Source organism: Uloborus diversus, chromosome 3, assembly GCF_026930045.1.
Source record: "Uloborus diversus isolate 005 chromosome 3, Udiv.v.3.1, whole genome shotgun sequence".
In the NCBI taxonomy this organism is placed as follows: Eukaryota; Metazoa; Arthropoda; class Arachnida; order Araneae; family Uloboridae; genus Uloborus; species Uloborus diversus.
In genome coordinates, this window is record NC_072733.1 from 52,102,109 (window position 1) to 52,123,508 (window position 21,400).

Here is a 21,400-nt window from a genome sequence, read left to right on the forward strand (position 1 = left end):
TAAATTATAAAAGAAAAAAAGTGACTGGATATTGGTAGCATTAAAAATAATCATTAATCGGCGCTGTTGAGTATCAGCAGCCAATTGGTTGGTAATAGGTAATTGGTCAATTTGCTTATTGGCGCATTCCTAAGAGAAACTATGGGGAGTCCGCAGTATTTGGCATACCTACATATTCCTTGTACTCTCACACACATTTCAAAAGTTCTCAAACATGTAGTATTCCTGAATTCTGTATTTACTGCGGTTGAACTCAACAGCAGTTGTCATATATTCTGTATTGACAAGTCATGTAATTATCAATGAAATATTGTTAGAAAGGCTTGCCAGACATTCACAGGCAAAGTGATGCAAACAACCAACTTCCTATTATAACGTGTCAAGGTGGCCTCCAACCACATAAAAATAAACATTAAAGAATTTTGGCTTACAGAGTTTTAAAATGATTAACCCATACTGTACAGTCAAATACTCCAATATCAGTGAAAAGGACAATTTTTAATCATGAAATGTAGAAAATATTATATAAGTGAAAGAAATTTAATAAAATTCAGAAGTTGATAAAAATGCATTACTTTTATTGTTCTCTACATGGGGAAAAAACTAATGCCTTGTCATAATTTGCAAGTAGTTAAGCTCGTAGTATCTTCAAAATCTTTTTCAGGTTTTAAAAGTTATGGAACAATATTGAAAACTAAATGACATTGAAATGTGTGTGCTATGGATACCAATACAACTTCATTGTTGAAGATTCCATTCATAAATCTAAGGGCATTCACACCTACATATATTTTTAGAATAGTTTTGTGTAACAGATAAGTTAAAGCATGATTCAAACAAAATGACATGAAATCCCACTAGTGATAACCATCAAAAATCAATTGATAAAGGTTATAGCTTACCCTATTCTTTTTGGGAGGTATACTTGGGGGATGGGAGGATGTGACTTCCTTAATTCCTTTTGATGAATTGATATGCATATTATAACCATCATATAATGAAGATTCTTCTGAGTTAACAACACAGCTGCTATTATAGGATTGCTGGTGCATTAAAGAAAGCTCAATTTGTTGCCAGTTGGCTTGAACAACTTTATAAGTGTGAACAGAGTGCCGAAGAAATTCAGATTCTGAAGGTTGAGAGTAGCTGCCAAACATCTGCATATAAGCCTTAACTAAAAAGGGTGAGAAAGTAACAATGTAAACAGTACATTTGTTGGTAAAAGATAGTTAACATTTTAAAGAATTCATCAATAGAATAACATACTTTTCAGAAACACACTTAAGACATAATCAGGTTAAAGAACAGAGAGGATGACTTCAGTACTTAGGATCAGTGCAAGCAAAATAACAGAGCTGCAAAACATTTACTTCATTGTAAAGAAATCATTAAACCTTCTTAACGAGATAGATATTGCTTTAGGGTCATTCCATGTGAAATGAGCAAAATTCGCAAAAAAGTGGTGGCAGCATGGTAATAGATTTTTATGAAATTTGGTATACAGGTTCCTTTTATGCCTATATAAAAATATCTAAAATATTTTTGCTTAAAACTTTTTATTTAAATGGTTGCATGCGATTGAAAATTGGTCAAATTGAACAGCATTCTCATAAATACTAAATGTTGCACTTTTGAAGGCTTGTATTGTATTAACTATTTAATGAAAACACAAAAGTTATATGTTTTTGCAATCTATGGAGTAGGATAATTAATCTGATATGAGTTATTATAGTTAACTTTTAACCGAGTTTCAAAAACTGAAAATATTTCAATTTTCTCATAATTAAGCATTTTATTTTTAAATCTCAATTTATAAGGATTGCATTAGCTTTGATGAAATTAATACCCAATAATGTGTGATATCATGAGAAGAAATACCTTACTTTTGAAGTTGTATTTTAACTCATTTGTCTTCAAAATCAGTTTTAAACTTAGAGACATTTTGTAAAATGGTGATTTTCCTCTTCACGTACACACAAAAATTCAAATGAGGGAAAATTCAAACAACTTTAAAATTTTTCAAGAATAGAGAGCTGTGTTTCTACTATTTGCTTGAAGAAATTCGAAATTGGTTTTTGATTTCCAAACGTAAAATAAAATTCAGAAAAATAGCATTTTCTTTTTGTTTTATGGGTCAATCCATACAGGTTCAACGGATGGTTGCGTTCGACCATTTTTAATTTTTTTGAAATTCATATCCCTAAAAGCTGCATATGAAAGATGTTTAAAACCACTTTTATTTTTTCTCTCAACTGGACCTCTGATTTTTTAGAGGTCATCAAAAGTGATTTGCGTAGTCAAAAATGGGACTTTTAGAGTTTTGCATTTTCGCCAAAATCTATTTGAATTACATTTATGACAGTTAATTTAACGCTTTGATGTTAAAGTGCATAAGTTGATAGTCTTACATGCTGAGTTACGTAGCTGTAAGTTAATAATTAAAATAATGGCAACAGGTTAAAGTTCAAGACCAAATGTAAAAAGTTTACTCATTTCAAAGGGGGATAACTCACGTATGGGACCGAAACACAAAATGAAATATGGCAAAAACTAATCACTGGAACCATGCTAAAAAGAATATGTAACTATTGCTGTATGTTTGTGTACCCTTTACAGATTACAGCCCCTCAAAAATCGGAAAAATGACAAAAAGTACATGTTTAGACCCCTATAAACCAAAAGGGGGATTGAATTAAAAATAAAATTTCCTGGCCAATTGAATATTCCATTCAAGTACTATACTGCTGTGCTAAGCACAAAAGTGATATCTACACTTTTTGTCAAAATTGAGTTATTGTCACGAGGTGGTTCTTTATAACATGTTTTACCCCTATGCAACGTTTTATTTTTATTTGTGAATTGGAACTATTTTTTAAAAAAATCTAAAAAAGTGAAATCTGGGTAAAATACATGGAGGCGTAAAACTTTAAATAGCCGTTTTTTCGGTTTGACCTCAGCTGCAGATACGACTTTTGCGCTTAGTATGGCAGTATACATGTTATACACATTGTTTTTTGTATTTGGTTTGTAAAAAAGATACAGATCTTTGAAATTAAGCAATTTTGCTAGTCAATTCACACACTAAAACAGAAATAAAAAGTGTAAAAACTTTATGGCACCTTCTTAAATTACATATATTGTGCCCTATATAATACATTATACTGAAAAAACATATTGTAATTTTCAAAATAATTATTTTAATTTGATAATTTAGAAATATTTGGACATGAATGAGTAGTTTATACTGTACGGAACCTTTATGGATTGACCCTTATGTAAAATTACGAGAATTCAAAGAACTAGATAAACGACTAAATGATACAAAAGCAAGTAAAATTGACATTTATTTCAATTTAAAAAAAAAAAGAAATTTCAGCATGTACTTCATAAACATGCTTTTGAGAAAATGAAACACAAAAGAAATGGTTAGTTTTGCTAAACTTACAAAATAAAAAGAAGTAACTAATGAAATTTTACCTTAGTTCAAGTTACTCTAGTAACAAAAATACGCAGATACCAATGATTAAAATTTAGTAGCATCTAAAAGACACTTCAATATATTATGTTAAAAAAAATTGAGTAAATTTAGAGCATTCCCTCATCTTCAAAAACACATCTGAAAGAGAGGAAAAAATGAAATTTTTGGAAATTTTCGATTTTTTTAAGTACAATTTCGTCATCAAGAAATTCATAAACAGTTACTAAATTAGAGCAGATATTTACTTATAGATAGTTTTTCAATCTGAATCATTTTTACTGTTACTTTTTCATTAAAAGAGCTAGAAGAGTGACTTAAAATCTGAAGTAAATTGGCAAAAGTTCAATCTTTGTTAATATCTCAGATTCAAAAAAAGATCCGAGTAAATTTTAGTTTGCTCTTTCTCAATAGAGATTTGTTTAAAGAATGCGGAAATGTTTATTTTTTAAATGTACATTTATAACTTATGGAGTTATTGAGTCACAAACTGGCAGCAATGAACTCTGAAAAAATAGGCTTAGCGCGCATCAACTTCTAATTTCAATAACAAAGCAACAAACCGTTTTTAAACTTTCATACTTGCATTTCCTCCTAGATATGCATGGTTTACCTAAATAAAAATTTTCATTGAAATATGTGACATGTCAGCCACAGCTGTTTTTGCTCATCTCGCATGGAATGACCCTTTAATGAAATACTTGTTTGGTCCAATGAATTCACAATCACTTAATAATTAATTGATTGGGTTAAGATGAAAACTTTTAAGTAGGTTTTTTTTTAATTGAAGTAGGGTCAAATTTAGTTATGTTCATCATAAATTTCAAACCAGAGGCTATATAAAAACCAAATACAAACCTATCCTGATCAAGAAGAAATCATTGAAGATGATTTTAATATTGAAAAAGAATTGTCTCTTGAAGATATATTACAACTAGCTATGAATAATAATAAACTACAAGCAAAAAAAGATGTATCTAATATCAACATGCAAGAGACTAAATTATTTGAAAATAAAGGACTTCTGAGGCAATTAGAGGAGGTCTATTGTGCATTATTACCAGTACAACTAACCTGCGTGAATTCAGAGCTATTGCAGGAAATTTGTTCACTAAAATTAGTTTCAGGTTTCAGGAACATTCAATAGTTGCATTATGTATCTTACTATTAATGATTTTTACTTGGGGACATTTCTTCCTTCATTTTATATTAGCTCAGAACAAGTTTTTGCATAAATATTGCACTTTTTTCACAAAACTATGAAACATGACAACCAAAAAATATACCGTTGATCATTTTTTGAGAAATTTTTTGTACAGGTATTAATACTGGTATTCCAGGTACCACACATGTTTTACAAAAAAAAAAAAAATATTGGTATTGCATTTCTGGTCGGGTATTACTATCCCTAATGACAACAAATGCTACTAACTGTATGATGAGCCCCTCTAAGCAAAAAACTTTTGAAGTATTTGTTTTATTACTCAGAAATTTTGTTAACTTCCAAAATCCAGCAATAAAGTAAACAAATATTTATCAAGAATAGAATTATAAAAAAAATATTTAAAGAAACTTAAGTGTATGCCCAATCAAGAAAGATAGGTTATTATGGCACAGCATAATTCAAGAAAAAACAGTAGAAAAGAAAAGCAATAAATGAAATTAATATTTGATAGCTATACAAGGACCCTAAAAGTAGTCCACTTATGCCTTGATGGATATTTAGTGTAAAAGCTTAAAATCCACCATAAATGAAAAGTGAAAACAAGAGCACAAAACTTGGAAAATAGTTTTTATTTAACACATAAAATTTTTAACTTTTTGTTAAAAATAAAAAAAGTTAAGAAAAATGTTTAGTAAGAAAAATTTAAAAAAAAAAATGCTAATATATTTTCTGAAATATTTCAGCAACTTCCCAGGTAGCATCAACTCATCGGATTTTGCTCGGTCGATCATCGACTCCTCCTAAACTCATCGCGTAATGCACGCTGATATCGTTGCGATCAGAATCCGAGAATGGTTTTCGATGAGCTGTTTTTTATCGGAAAACTATATCCTTACGATCAAATTTTCTGATGAAAATTTGCCGAGCTACATTTCATCGGAAAAAGATATCGTAACGATCAAATTTTCCGATGAAAATTTGACGAGCTGCATTTCATCGGAAAAAGAGATCTTAACGATCAAATTTTCCGATGAAAATTTACCGAGCTACATTTCATCGGAAAGAGAGATCGTAATGATCAAATTTTCTGATGAAAATTTGCCGAGCTGCATTTCCTCGGAAAAAGAGATCGTAACAATCAAATTTTCCGATGAAAATTTGCTGAGCTACATTTCATCGGAAATGAGATCTCAACAATCAAATTTTCCGATGAAAATTTGCCGAGTTACATTTCATCTTAAAAAAGTAGGTTGTTTAAATTTTCCCATAAAAATTTTCCCAATCTAAAATTTTTGGAAATCTCAAAACTTAAAATAGGATAAATTTTATTATTCGAATATCCGGCAATTGATAGTGTCATTGATCAAACATAAGGCTATACAGATCAACATTCAGGGTTGAAAATCGGAGGAAAAATGACTGAGACTTTGACTCCAAATCCGACTCCTGGATTTTGAAAGGGTTTACTCCGATTTGCTGCAAAATCAATTCAACTTTAACTCCACGATTCCAACGCCGATTACCTCACTGGAATTGTGAACAAAATGAGACTCCGACTCTTGAATGATTTCTCTCTATCTCCAAAACAATTCCTCTCCGTTCAATTTGACTCCCAAAATTACCGACTCCGACTCGGTTTGCGGGCAAAATGATAGACTCCAACTCTTCACTAGCTGGCGCCACAAGTATATTCACTGAATAAAGTTCTCACTTTTTCGTTCAGAAATCTGTCAGTGCCTTGCCACCCGATAGATGGCGCCACAAATGATTTTCCATTTAATACATTATTTTCCTCCTAGGAAAGAGCATTACTTGTCCAGTGGTTAGCATATGAATCTCGCATTCCAGAGGTCTAGGGTTCGATTCCCGGCTAAAGCGACTTCGTTTGAGCTCATGAATCACGTTCATCAAAAGTTGTTAAATTAGAAATTAAATAAACAAGTTATTAAAAAAATAAAATACATAAAATAATTGTCCCAAATGACATCATCCAAAAATACCCCTCCTGAAAGTTTTCAAGATGGCGGAAGGGTCACGTGATCATCCAAGATGGCAGACCCCCCCTTCCCACTGTTAATTTTTTTTTCCTCCTGCTTCTCCCTGTATCGCAGTTACTACTTCTCATCGTATTTTCATCCAAAATTCATCGCCTCGGAACAGCACTGCTTGTATATTGCTCCAAATCTCATCGTATTTTCATCCAAAATTCATCGCCTCGGAACAGCACTGCTCCTATATTGCTCCAAATCTCATCGGTATAGGGAGCAAAATTCATCGAATTCCGATGATCGGATTCTACTATCTCCGATGAGACATATTGGAGCAATTTCCGATGAAAACTCATCGGAATACGATCATCGACCGATCAAAGTTTGATCGGATTTCGATGAACGGCCGATGAGTTGATGCTACTCAGGTTGATTTGAAACATTTTTTTTTTTAAATCATTTTCTGATATACAAAAGAACATATGTTAGCTGAAATGACATGAATACTGTGCACTATATAATAATAATGAAAGCTCTTACTGCATTTATTTATATATATTTTTAAGGACAGTATCATTAATGCACAGCTAGATAAACATCCAACCTTGCAGTTGATTATTAGTAAAAAATTAATGCAATATATATATATATATATATATATATATATATATATATATATATATATATATTATTTAGCTAGAAAACACTCAAGAAACAAATAAGTTGTGAGCTATGCATTAATTTTGTGCTGACAGTCAAACTGACCATTAGAAGTAGCAAATCATAGTAGGATTTCAGAAATTTTCAGTAAAAGTGCATTAGAGTAGCACTACCTTAAAACATTTAGATTATGAAGCACATGATTTAAAAATATCTAGTCAATGGTTTTTATAGCTTTCAATGAATTCTGAACGGAAGCTTTACAAAAAGAAATTGTGCCTTAAAAACTAGATTCTTGGCTAGTTTTTTTCTGAATTGAGTAATAGTTTTTTTATTGTAATATTTAAAGTAAACATTGGCGGGGGGAGGAGGGATTAACTAAAAGCAAAAGAAAAAGTCACATGTACTGTACAAAATAATACAATTTTGTATGCAATTCATCCTGTTCTTATAGCTTTCTCATATCATGTGGCTGAAAACTGAATTACTGATAGGCTAAAAACAACCAAATTGATAATTTTCATTGGACAAAATTTTCGTTCATTAACTGTAGGTAGGGGGTATTCAAAGGTAGTGGCACTAGTTGTAGTGATAATTGCATGCTCTTAAATAAAGGCTATCAAAAAAATAATAAAATTTAACACCATGCATATAAATGTAATATTTAAAAAACAATAAACAGATTCACAAATGCTAAATGTAAAAGGGCAACTAAGTTATTTCATAGGATTTCCTACATTCCATAACAGTTTGACCATTTTTCTTTTTTTGTTTTAGGATATTTCATAATTTTAAAAACATTAAATATATTTTAGAAAAACTGCTAAGAGTAAAATGTTTTACAATGTAAACATTTAAATACTTGTTTTTTCTTTTGGAGGCAAAGGTGGTGGTTTTCCATTTTCTTCTCCACTCAACTGATGATAACGACACATTGGAACATGATTACTACCTATCCAACTCTGTGGACTATGTACATGTGGGCATTGAGGACTATGGCCGTCCGACTCCAGCTACAGATTGAAAAATTAAATCAAGCCACAACAGTTAAATGAGTAAGATTACTGAATGTTCAAAAGAAAAGCATTAGTAAGAATGATTAAAATTTTGAAACATGTTCAATAATTTTCTTTTTTTATATATAAATTATTTTTATACAACTTACTGGTTGTAATGCATATCTGAAACAGTCGGCTTTTAATTTAATAGCCACTTTTTTAATTATTAGTAGTTACATAATTGTTTTATTTTATGAAAGCAATAAAGCAATCTTAAAGCAAAATGCTGAAAGGTAGGGTGTGAAGAGAAGCAGCGGCATAAGAGATACAGTGGTGGCCAAAAGTATAAAGACAGAAAAAAAAATCCCCAAATCTTGGCTGCATTTAGTCGGAAAGTTATGCAAATTTTATGACAATATATACTAATGATAAAAGAAAATTTTTATAACATTTATTGGAAATAGCTAGGAATTTTGTAATCATAGAATAAAATTTGAATTTAGACATCCCTGTAATATGGAAAATATATAAGGACATTTTTTTTTTTTTTGTTCTGCACAATGTCCTACATAATGATATAAATGCTTAGTAAGTCGATGGGGACAGCACATCTTATTTTTACAGTCATGCCGTTAGATACTAAACTTAAAGAATTTGAGAAAAGAAAAGTGGTTGCTTGAAAAACTTTATGATTTACTGTATGTCAAGTCGTCAAAAATCTGGATAGATTCGTTATTTATAGATATGTCTCAAAAATCCTGGTATATAAGGACCACAAAGATGATCAAGTAGAAAATTTTCTGATCCTGTACATGTGAAACACCTCCCCCCCCCCCTTAATGATAACTCCAAAAAAGCAAACATCAAGGGATATCAGATAGGAATTCAAGTTATGGTGCCGTTCTGGAACTGTTAGCCATGTTTTAAAAAAAAAGGGGAAAAGTTTCATGATCTGAAACTAGTGTAACGACAGACTCTTAAAAAAGTTCAACTCGAAATACCAATGTCTTGATCAAATGAAAAGATAAGTAAACCATCTGCAAAAGCTCCAGACCGAAATGCCAAAACCCGAGATTTTCAATAGGATCATTTTTTATGATGGAACAAGAAGCAAGAAACAACAGCTCCCTGGAGAAGGCTACTTCTCATTTAGAAAAATCTGGAATAGGATGATTGATATCAAACTCCTGTTTGTCTCTGGCAAAGAAAAGATTAAATACATTTAAGCATATTGCTTCAAATTCCCAAGAGTAACAATTTTTGAATGTTTTTTAATCCAAGTAGAGTTGCAAGAAGATTTAAGGTAGATAAACAGTAAAATTAGACTTTTTACAGTGGAAGTCATACTTATGAACTGTGAAAAAAAAAGTCTGTTTAATTGTGTTCCTTTTTTACCAGATTCCTGGTTGAAAATCAGATTTTATATTGAAACTTTGAACAGCGGTAACCCTATGATTGAAGCACTTTTGCTAGGGCAACCCTATGGCATTCATTTGACAATATTTTTACTGACATTTTTTTAATAACTTATGTGGAAACTCGATGAGGGTAAATTACTCATTTTTCATTCTCCCAATAGGTAGGCAACCCTACTTAAACATTTCATTTACAACTTTTACTCTTTATTTATGATGACAGTTTTTGGAAACTCAATGAGGGTAAATTACTCATTTTCAGGCACTTTTTAGCCTCTGGCAACCCTACTTAGAGACCAGAAAAAGGTAGACAACCTTACTTAAGCCTTTTATTAGCAGCGTTTACTCTTCATTTATGACAAGAATTTCTGGAAACTCAGTGAGGGGTAAATTATCTCCCTCTTTGGGAAACCTTTTAGCTCCTGACAACCTTGATTAGGGACCTGAAAAAGGTAGGCTACCTTACTTAAGAGTTTTATTTCCATCTTTTACTCTTCATTTGAGATAAGAATTTTTGGAAACTCTAAGAGGGTAAATTACTCACTTTTAGGCACTTTTCAACCCCAGGCAACCCTGATTAGTTCACATGAAATAGGTAAAAAAAAATTTCTTTCACGTTTTATTTACAACTTTTACTCTTCACCTTTAGTAACATTTTTGCAACTCGATGAAGGTAGATCAAGTTTAGTGGGATCTTAGCATATTACCCTTAGTAAAATATTAATTTTAAAATACCTATAAGCATTACATATTGCAATAATCAAATGATTATACAATTACATTTTTTCTAAGGGCAAATGAAAATATGCAATCAGTTTTACAAACTACATGAACTTAATAATCAATATTCAATATATCAGTAACAGTTATATTTTTATATTAAAAAAATGTATAATGTTTCACAAATGATTCTAAATATCATTTATACCTAAATACCATTTAAAGTCTGTAAATTTTTACATAAATTTATGTAGCAAAAGAAACATTTATTGAAAGTCAGCATATTATAATAATAATATAAGAAAATAAACAACAGTGATTTAAGGATGTAGTTATTATTTAAAGACTTCAGTTTGTGGTGATTGAAAATATCAGATATGTATCAAAATATCCGATATACGTCAAAAGATCGGTATTTTTTTATATTTTAGAAAATATCATGATATTTTCAAACCCTGGAAATAAAAAAAAATGCATCCTCGCGAAACAAGTACACATCTTCAAAGAGAATTATCAGTTACTAGTGTGAATTTGGATTCATCAACAATTCCATGAAGGCTTACTGAATTTGGGAGATTAGCAAGAATAACAATCAAAAATCTCTTATTAACATCTAAAATGAAGAGAAAACTTTTGGACCGGGCCAAAAAATGTAAATCCTAGACTGCAGGATGCTGGAAGACGGTTGTATTCAGTGATGAAATCTATTTTATTGTGCAAAGGTTTCAACCAAGATTTGTCAGGCAAAGTGATGGAAAATCCACCAGGGAGCAACATCTTATTCAAATAGTTAAGCACATTCAGAAACAAATGTTTTAGAATGATTTTACTTATGGAGGACCTGGCAGGTAGACGGGAGAGTGAACTCTAATACATTTCTGTAACAAAGAGAAATATTGTACCTATGATGCAAACACATTTGCTAGTGGTGTTACTACCTTTCATCAAGATCTTGCTCCATGCCCTACTTCTAAGCTAACAAAGAATGTTTTTAAAGAACACAAATTAATGGTTTTGGATGAGGCGGGTAAATCTCTTGATGTAAAGCACATTGATAATTTGTGGAGTATTGTAAAGAGATGTGTAAGTGAAATGGGCTGTTAAACAAAAAAAAAAAAGACTGAGAATGTTATAAAACTTGGTTTTGGTGATGACAAGATCAAAAATTTTTGTTCTATTGTAGTCGATTAATGCCAAACCTTGCAGAAACTTATTCAAGCTGAAGGAGGACATTCGTATTAGATTGCTATACCATGCAGGTGAAGTTTACCTGTACCAACTAAACAACATTTGGGAACATTTCTGAGCTTGTCCCAATTAATTTGCACAGTACTGTAAATTCCATTCATGTTTTTTAATTGGCAAGTTTTAAGGTTTCAACTGCTATAAATAATAAAATTATCTTCTATCACTCTTTGTTTTATTTGTTTTTAAACGTTCCCGCTTTTTTTTTTTTTTTTTGGTCATCCTGTATACATAAAAAAATAAATACAGAATAAATTTTTAACTCACTGGCTTCTTCCTCAGAAAAAATAACAGCACTCAAAAAAATTGATAATGAAGATACATCACATTACACATGAAAAGACAATAAAAGAATTAAATTGATGAAAGCAGTTGCATTTGTTAGAATAGAAAAAAACGCATTATTTCATTTTCAGCTAAATTAATAGATTTTAATAGTAAATAAACCACTTAAGGAAACTTACATCTAGGTCAGATACTAAGAGTTGAGGCATATTATCATATTGAGACAGTGTATTATTTCTTAACTTGCGTAGCTTAACAGGTAATGCGGGAGGTTCACCTTGGGTGCTTGAAACCCGATATGTTACCTCACTATTTGTGACACTAATCTCATTCATTGATGTTACTAAATCTTGAGCACTTTCCTGTACATCATTGGATTGCAAAGAAATGGACGTAGTGGTAGTAGTCAGTGTAGCAGAATATGAGGACAACTCACAGTTGTATGTTTGGGAAGAATAACCGGGAAGGAAATGCTGCTTTGTGTATGTAAAATCTTGAGCCTCAGAGCATTTCAGATACTTGAATTTAGTATAAGATAAATCATCAACAGAATTATTCAGATTTGAATCTAAACTTGAGGCAGATGATTTACTGATTGGTGTTAAATTTTCTGGGGATTGGCTGCAAGGACTAGTCCAGTCAATAGTGCATAAAGAATTAAATTCTGTATTGATAGATCCACAACTACCACATAAGGTGCTAAATTCATTCACAGGAAATATTCGTGACTGTTCAGAACTGATAACATTTGCATTGACTTTTCGTTTTGGAGGCAAAGGTGGTGCAGAATCTAGATGAAAGTTACAACTAAGCAAGGAATCTTCAAAGCTTGAATTACTGCAAAAGAAACTTGTATCAACAAAACATTACATTTGTGCATCAATTTTAAAAAGGAAAATGAATTATTTCTTAATCATTTACTGACTTCAGCAAAGAAATAAATTTAAAAAAAAAAGGATGAGATATGTAATAAATCATTAATGAATAATTTAACTAAATCTAACATTGTGAAAAAATACTTTTGTCATCTTTTGAATAGACTTTTAAGCTCAAAACAACAATATAAACAATGCAGTAATTGTAAAGTTATAATCTCTGTAGAAGTAGTTTTAGAAAGCGAGTACATTTCATGGGCATACACATTTATTTCACTGCTACAAGAAATCTGACAGTTGAACAAGTTGCTTAAGTACTTAACCTGTTTTACTAGATTTTCATTTACTGCACACTGCCTTTGCACCTGTACTGCTCAGCTATGCATCAAAGTTTGGGTCAAGGAACACCCAACATGCAAACATATAGTGATATTTGCACTGTTTGGGCTGCCTAGACAGCCAAGCACAAAGGGTGTACTGAACATGCTTGTAATGTTGTTACCAAAACATTTTAAAACAATTTTGAGAAAGGAAATTGATTATTGAAACAGAAAACTAAGGAGAAATCATTTGTAAACCATGGCTTAAGTAGACAAACAAAACTTTCAAGTTCTGAGCTGTATGCTATCTTTGAACTGAGAGCAGATGGAAGTGAGCAGCTAAAAGATCTCAGCTAAATAAAATGGTGGTAATATTACCAAATGTGTCAGGAAAGAGGCAGTAGTTTATATGTGGCAGAAAACAATGTTCCAGTTTACTATACTCCAAAAGCTTTATTAGTTTTATTTCTAAACCAGTGAAATCAGAAACTACATTCTGAATATTTTTCATCAAAAGGTCCTAGCCTAAAAAATAGCAGTATATAATTTAAAGGAAACATTACATAAGAATGCAGTTTACAGTTAAAATGTATTCAAAAAATAGTTACTTATCAGCTGCAATTCTATCCCTGAATGCTGGAAGAGGAGGTTTCGGAGGTGGCTCGACAACTTCACTAACTCTAATAATACTTGATGATCCTAAAATACTGTCTGAAGATGCAGAATGATGTAGTTGAGACATTATAGATGAATCTGTAATCTTTGTCTGTTCAAGAATTTCTCGCTCACGAGGTGTTAGTGGTATGTCAGGAAGAGAGCTTCTGTGAGGGCTGTAAAATAATGACTCCATAAATGTTTAATCATAACTCTATGGCAACATAATTTCAGTGTCTGAGTATTAGAGAATTACAGTCCATCACACATCACTTATTTATTTTATTTATTTGCTTGCATTATTTTTTTTTCTTCTTGCAGAAAATATTTGCTAAAATTACTGTATGCTTTAAGCATTCTGGGTTCATTTTCTAAAGACACACACAGGACTACAAAATACTAAACAAGCACCTCCTCTATTTTTTCCACAAGTTTGCTCAGGAGAATATACAGAATATTACTGGATATACTGAAGTTGTTAGCTGTTGGTTGTGTCAACACTTTGTATACATGTCACTAATTGTTTATTGGTTACAATAAACAATATTGAAATTTAAAAAGTAAGGCAGAGTACCAAACACATTTTAAAAGTAACTAACTGTGGCATCTTTCCTTTCACCGTGCACTTTTTTCAGCTCGGGTATTTTGAAATAATGTAGTTTATTATACAGTTCTAAAAAGTTTTTAAAATATTCACTTTAGGAAAGATTCAGATTTTATCCTAGCAAGAAATGTCCTTGGAATTCCAGACTTCAAAACAGGCAAAATATTTTCTATGATTACAGATGCAAAAACTGATTGGTTTTAAAAAAAAAGTTAATAAACCATACTTGAAATCAGTATCAATAAAGAATTCAAAAATGGTTGGGAGTAGGAAAGAGCAAAAAAAAAAATCACCTTTCTGGTTTTGAAGAAGACAATCCCTGTTGTACAGTAAATTCATTAGAATTTCTTGAATCTTTATGTTGAAGACGATCAAGGGACAACTGAACTAAACTCTAAAACAAATTTAATATTAAAAATTACAATATGAAAGATTGACACATAAGAAAAATATTCAATTGTTGAAATGTACAACAATGAAATGAAGAAACAATCCAAGAGAAACAATACGAAATAAAAACAAACCTTTTCTAGCAGAGAACTGGGAACAGTACAGCAAGGGGAAAAAAAACTTAAAATCCATAAGCTTTTTTCTCTTTTGATCTTACATTGAAACAAAAGAAACAGCAAGGTTCATTTAGCTTTTTTCACAAAATAGAAATAACTTTGTTATTTTATTTACTTAGTTATTTATTTACTTTTGCACTAGCCCAATTTGGGTTTCTTACTTCCAACTTTAAAAACCCAAGAAGAGTCAAGGCAAATGAACAATTTTAGATGCAAAATAATATACATTCAAACATATGTTCATGAGAAATTTGGTTCCATAAACAGATCTTTCACCAAACATTTGATCACAAAAATGGACCTTTTACACAAAACTTTTTTTTTAACCTGTAACGGGGAGGTGAAAAAGTAGGACGTAACAGGGGACGTGAGGTCTCAGAGACCGCTCTATTTACATATTTTTCAAAAATCGTGTAATTAAAATAAATTTCTATAACTTCCCTTAGATGTTCTTTGACTTCTTATTAGCATGGAGGGAAAATATTTTTGAATTTTGAATTGAAATACACCTTTTCCGAGGAAATTTCGTAAGTCTTAAGATTTTTCGACAAAATCATATGCTGCAGTAAATGACTAACTACTCTTGATAAAAATGAATCGATTATTTATTAATGATTTCATTTTAGTTCTTTAATGTATACAGAACATTTTAGTACAAGAAAATTGATTATATCACGTTACGGGAAAATTTTGACAGCCCTTTAACTATTAGAATTTTGCATCGTATTTCAAGGAATAATTGAGCTCTCATTGTCCCTAGAACATCATTGCATAACGTTGTAAACATTTGAAACAAATCTCACCCTCATCTAGAATATTTTGCATCGTTTCCGCATAACGAGGAAAAGATAAATGAACCTATATCTGCGGTTCTAATGTTAAGAGCCATGTCTACTATAGCCGGAAATTGTAACACTGAAGGGGAGGACTGGTCTCACAGACTGTTTCTAAAGAATGCAATGAAATTTAAACCAGATGCACTTGCCTAAAGATACTGATAAGCAAGGGGGTGTTCAAGGTCACAAAACAAAAAGCTATTGGGAAAAACCATTCAATCGGACTGAAAATGATATAGGGGTGATCGGAGACTTTTGAGCGGTCTGTGAGACCACACCTCCCCTGTTAAGGGTTGAAGAGCATTCACAGTATTTTTCCTTTTATAAATACACCCTTAATAAAATTATTCCTCTAGAGAACACTTTTCACTCCACGTGGTTAACCATCTGTAACCCTTCATAAAAATTATGTGAAGGAAGCATTATCATTGTTTTACTTTTAACAGAAAAAATCTTATTCCAGCTAACAGCAAAGTAATTGATGTTTTCAAATTTACTGGCAAAAGATACATACTGCTGTAGAGTTTTCCTATCCAAGTCATAAATTCATTACTATCAGAAACTAGTTCTTATAAATTTATCAGCAACTTTTATGTATTGCTATAAATATCAAATAACAGACCTTTTTACTATTCCTACCCCATATTTTTCACTTTAAATATGTTAATTTGATGCTTCAGTTAGTGAAATATGTTTTTGTAAAAATTGGACCCAGATTCCTGGCATTTCCTCTTTTCAGGAGATATGAGAATTTCTGGATTGAAAATTTACAAACAAAAACATGTTTTTATAAGTTACTCCTGAAATTAATTTAAAAAAATTTGGAATATTGTTTTTACAGAGCATATTATAATGTCACTACAAGTTTCATTTAAACCTCATAAAATAGAATAAAAAGTTAGACTTAGCTGTCAACTCTCTTTACTTCCATTAGTAATAATTATTTGCTGCCAATTTCCATTTACTATAGTTCAGTTCTGTCACCACTTTTGACTTATAAGTCAGAATAATTTTTATCTTCAAATGACAAGTAAGCATTAATACTAGAGATGCATACAGTACTCGGTAACTACTCGGTGTTTGGCCTATTCGGTCAGTTTGCCGAGTACTGGGTAGGGTTGGTAAAAACAGGTTTTTTTTCGAAAAAACTTTTTTTGGTTTAAACCAGATTTTTTTTGGTTTAAATTGGGTTTATTTGGATTTTTTCACTCCTTTCAGGAAAATAATTTTATTTTAAGAAAATCATGAAGATTTTATCAATGAATTGTTTAGGAATTCATATTTGTACCTAATTTCTTCGTAATTAATTAAATCATTTAGAGTAAAATCTTGGAATTTCATTTCCTTATACGTAGAGATTTCTATAGGAGAATCTTGTTTGCAAAACTTTAACTAGTATAAAAAATACAATACATAAATGTGGGCCTAGGTATAAATAATCAGAATTAATTTACTGTGATAGTTCAGACATTATTAACTACTACAAATAACCAAGAATAAATTCTTGTAAATTAATTTCCCCATAATCATAGTTATCTACGATAAATAAAAAAAAGTAAAGTTAAAATCACACATTCTTAAACATGGAAAGTATTTTGCAGTATCTACAAATTAATCACAAGTCTGAAGTACATTACAGAACTTTAAAAATCAAAAGATCAATGAATATTTTGTTTAAAGATTTAAAAAAAAAAGCTACAAATCATGTAATTTATTTACCTAACGTAGCAGTGACAACAATTATAAAAACAGGACAAGCTGGTTTTAAGAAAATCATTATTTTTTCCATTATAGACATTATTTCTCCTGGTTTAATGCATTTAGGAATATATTTTTTTTACCAACCAAAAAAAAAAAAAAAAATTAAAAACCTCAGTGTGAAAATACTCTTTTAACATATTTTAATAATCAAGACTGTCATAATAATTATTGTTTATTGATTCTTCCACCATTCATACACGAGACTTCTTTTATTCTATTAGGATAATAAATGTTCTTTGAAAGGTGAAATTTGGGATTTTTTTTTTTTCAATAAGATATGAATATTTTCTGTTTTCTTAATTTTTATTTTATTTTCTTGCTAAGACTGCATAGTCTATCAGTGATGCAAAAAGTGTGCAAGCATAAGCAGAATTTTATACCTACTCTAAGTGTTCTTAGACTTCTTTAGTAATTTTTTTTCTCGTCATTTAAATATTCTAGTGTTAAAATTTACATACACTATGAATCGCTTCAATGGTACATATTCTATCTCAATAAATCTTAAGTAATCAAGCAAATTAGGTAGTAAATAAAGTTTTGGTTGAAATATGCTTTTCGGACTATTTTAAAACACAAAAGACTGAAAAATACCAATAATTGAATAAATAAAAAAAGAGCTACTTAGATTTTTTCTCCATGCAATTTTAGAAAAACTTAATTGGTCTCCCTTGTATAGTTATGTACCTAACAGGAAAGCTGCATTGATTTAAAAGAAAAAAAAAAAGAAAAGAAAAACTATTTAGCAAACTTGCATTACCTTAAGAAATATAAGTTTCTAATTTTATTAAATCTGTAATTTATCTATCAATCTTTGCTAGTTACTTTGCATCAATTAGATTTTACTCTTTGCCATAATATGTAAAATTCATGAAAACATTTGGGGGAAAACAATGAAGTTTTCAAAAAAAAAAAAAAAAAATGTTTTTGAAAAAACCTAATGGTTTAAAAAAAACACTTAAAATGGTTTAAAAAAAACCACAGTTTAAACCACGGTTTAAACCATGGTTTAAACCAAACAACACTACTCTGTACTCGGCCAGATTTTGATCAGATAGTCAGCTGATACCGAGTAGTTGTAAAAAATTAAATACTGTTCAAGACAGATTTTACAATTAAGAAAAACCTGCAAGCATATAATATTATGCAATCATTTATAATTGCTATATTCATAAGATAAGACTGTTCTATGTATTAGTTTTAAAAAAAAAGTTATAAAATCTAATCAGAGTAAAAGTTAACTATAGATGTGTATTTGGGAGCAATTACTTCTCCTACATCAGATATTAGTGTAGGACAACTTAACTTTGGTCAGGAACAGTCTAAATGATCCTTATGATGAATATTCATAGACTCATAATAAAAAACCCATTCAATCATATCCCAATGTATTCCTAATCACTTGAAAACTAAGATTGCGAATTTTTAAAAACACGGTTTTGCAGATTCAAATTTTTGGCATAATGATAATAATACAGAGAACTAAACTTAAGGGATTTTTTTAAGAGTAAGAAAAGGGATATGCTTTGGGTAAAGAAATACTTGGGGGAAAAAAGAAGAAAAATGCTAACAAAATATTTTAATAATCGAAATTATTGCACAAAATGCGAGCTTATAGATTTAAAGGCATACGACGAAAGTAGGATTTTTTTGACAGATGTCTTTACATTCATTAGCTCACATTTTATGCACTGAAATAGACATTCTTTGTAGCTCAGAGACACGAGTCTGCAGCTGTTCCTGCACATTTGTGCTTTTAACATTGTTTTATTTGCTTTTAAAAATTATTTATGTTTGGGGGACTAGAACTATAATATTTATATAATTTGTTTTAATTCTAACTAGATTAAACATCTCCCCTAACTAGAAGGGGAAGACCAGCAACAAGGTGGCTGGATAGTGTTGAGAAGGACCTTAAAATTTTGGGAGTGAACAGGTGGAGAAACCTGGCAACGTGTCGTACCGCCTGGAGGAAGCAGACGGAGAAAGCCTTGGCCTGCACCAGGCTGTTGTGCTGATGAAGAAGAAGAAGATTAAACATACCTTTTATTTGTTTATTTTTAATTTTAAAAATAACCTTTTTGTAAAAATTTTTATGCAAGCAAATTTTTTTTAATAATTTAATTTCAGCTGGAATTTTGTTTTAAAACTATTTTATGGATATGGAGGTCTATACTACTACTCCAATGAGTTCAAAATTCATCACCTGTGTGTTGAGGGTTTTTCTTAAAACATAATTGGTACTTGGCACTCGGCCGAGTAGTGCTAAAGGCCTAGTACTCAGCTACTCGGTATGTCTCTAATTAATACACAGGGTTGTGCTGTTGATGCTCATTCAACTTGGGCTCTACCTAGGTCCCAAGAACACCAGCACTTGCAAATTTAAGTGCTTTGAGGAAAGAGGGGATGATAAAAATTTAAAATAAAAAATTAATAAAAGGTTGATTTTGAAAGTTATAAAAATGTCTATTGTGTATAAGACATATGTACACATTTATTAAGTTTATCTTTCCTTAAATATAATAAATAAATACTAAATGCCCAAAAACATTAATTTACAACACATATCACTTTAATAATCACTAAGCCTTTTTTTTACCACTTCATTTATATATTAAGACTTTACTCACATAAATAAAACTAAAAGTTCAATGAATATTTATACAACACATTTATTTTGAAAATGCGATTGGAAATGAGTTCATCAAGCACCAAAAATTTTTTAAATAATACTCTAATAGTTATAGTAAAATTAATTGACAGATTTCAAAATTTCTCAGAAAGTGCTGAGAGCAGGATGTTTATGAATGATAATAAGACAGTGAAATCTTCAAAATCTCATGTATGACAGCCCACATAATCAATACATTTGTCGTCTCAAGAAATAAAATGCAGGAATTTTAACTACAGATTCTAATACTATTCTCTCTATGGATTTGTTTTATTTCATCTAAGGGTCATTCTCCAGAAAACGTAACTTTTGAATGCAAATATTTTTCAATTATGAAACCTTTTGTTTTCATTTTTTTCATTCTTACATGAAAGTTACCTACTAGAAGAACCCATAAACAATGGCCCAGCTAAGTTCAAATTATTTTACTCATAAATAAAAAAAATTAAAAAATACCTTGTTCTCAGAAATTAAAAAAAAGAAAAAAAAATTCAATATTTAAAAATCAAGGCCAATTTAATATCAAAGTAGTAGTTTTGTAAATTGAGCAAACAATCAGCTATTTTAATGATTAGTAGGAATATAATATTAAGTTCTCTTAATTAAAGTAGGGATTACTTAGTAGTTTCAAATATATGCTAAAAAATAGTATTTAGTAAATTTGAGGATATACTGGCAATTTATAATTTTGGTAGAATGCCTATTCTTGATGTATTTCCCCTTCATCAGTTATTTTCACCTCAGAAATAATGACATTGATAAGGTTTGTCACAGAGGAGAGATTCACAGAGATGAGGATCTTTCTCTTAACATAGGCCAAATAGATACATTTGTGTAATAGAGTATTTGTGTAATGGAGGTGAGAATTTATTGTGTGACATGACTCCCTGTCCTTCTAAAACGAACTAAAACACAATATTAAAAAATTAAATATACTTAAACAATTAGTATTTGAGAACTTGTGAAGGGCAAATAAATAAGTATATACTTCTAATTAAACAAGTTATTAAGCAATATAAACAGCCACACAAGGTGTGTGGCATGCCACAGAGGTGAGAATTCACATGTTCTGGACCAAAATTATACTAAAATAAAAATTATTATTAAAAAACTGTTGTCAGGTTTATATAGATATATTTTTGATGAAATTAAAAATTATTGTTAA

At 30.4% G+C, this 21,400-nt stretch overlaps 1 protein-coding gene across 1 annotated transcript in view; it reads right to left on the reverse strand.

Moving 5' to 3' along the window:
* The window catches only part of LOC129218738 (rap guanine nucleotide exchange factor 1-like), a 166,908-nt gene that overhangs the window by 93,305 nt on the left and 52,203 nt on the right, over nt 1-21,400 (reverse strand). Inside the window, 5 exon segments of the mRNA XM_054853062.1 lie at nt 903-1,174; nt 8,151-8,301; nt 12,131-12,788; nt 13,755-13,976; nt 14,698-14,798. Coding sequence (XP_054709037.1) covers nt 903-1,174; nt 8,151-8,301; nt 12,131-12,788; nt 13,755-13,976; nt 14,698-14,798 — 1,404 coding nt within the window.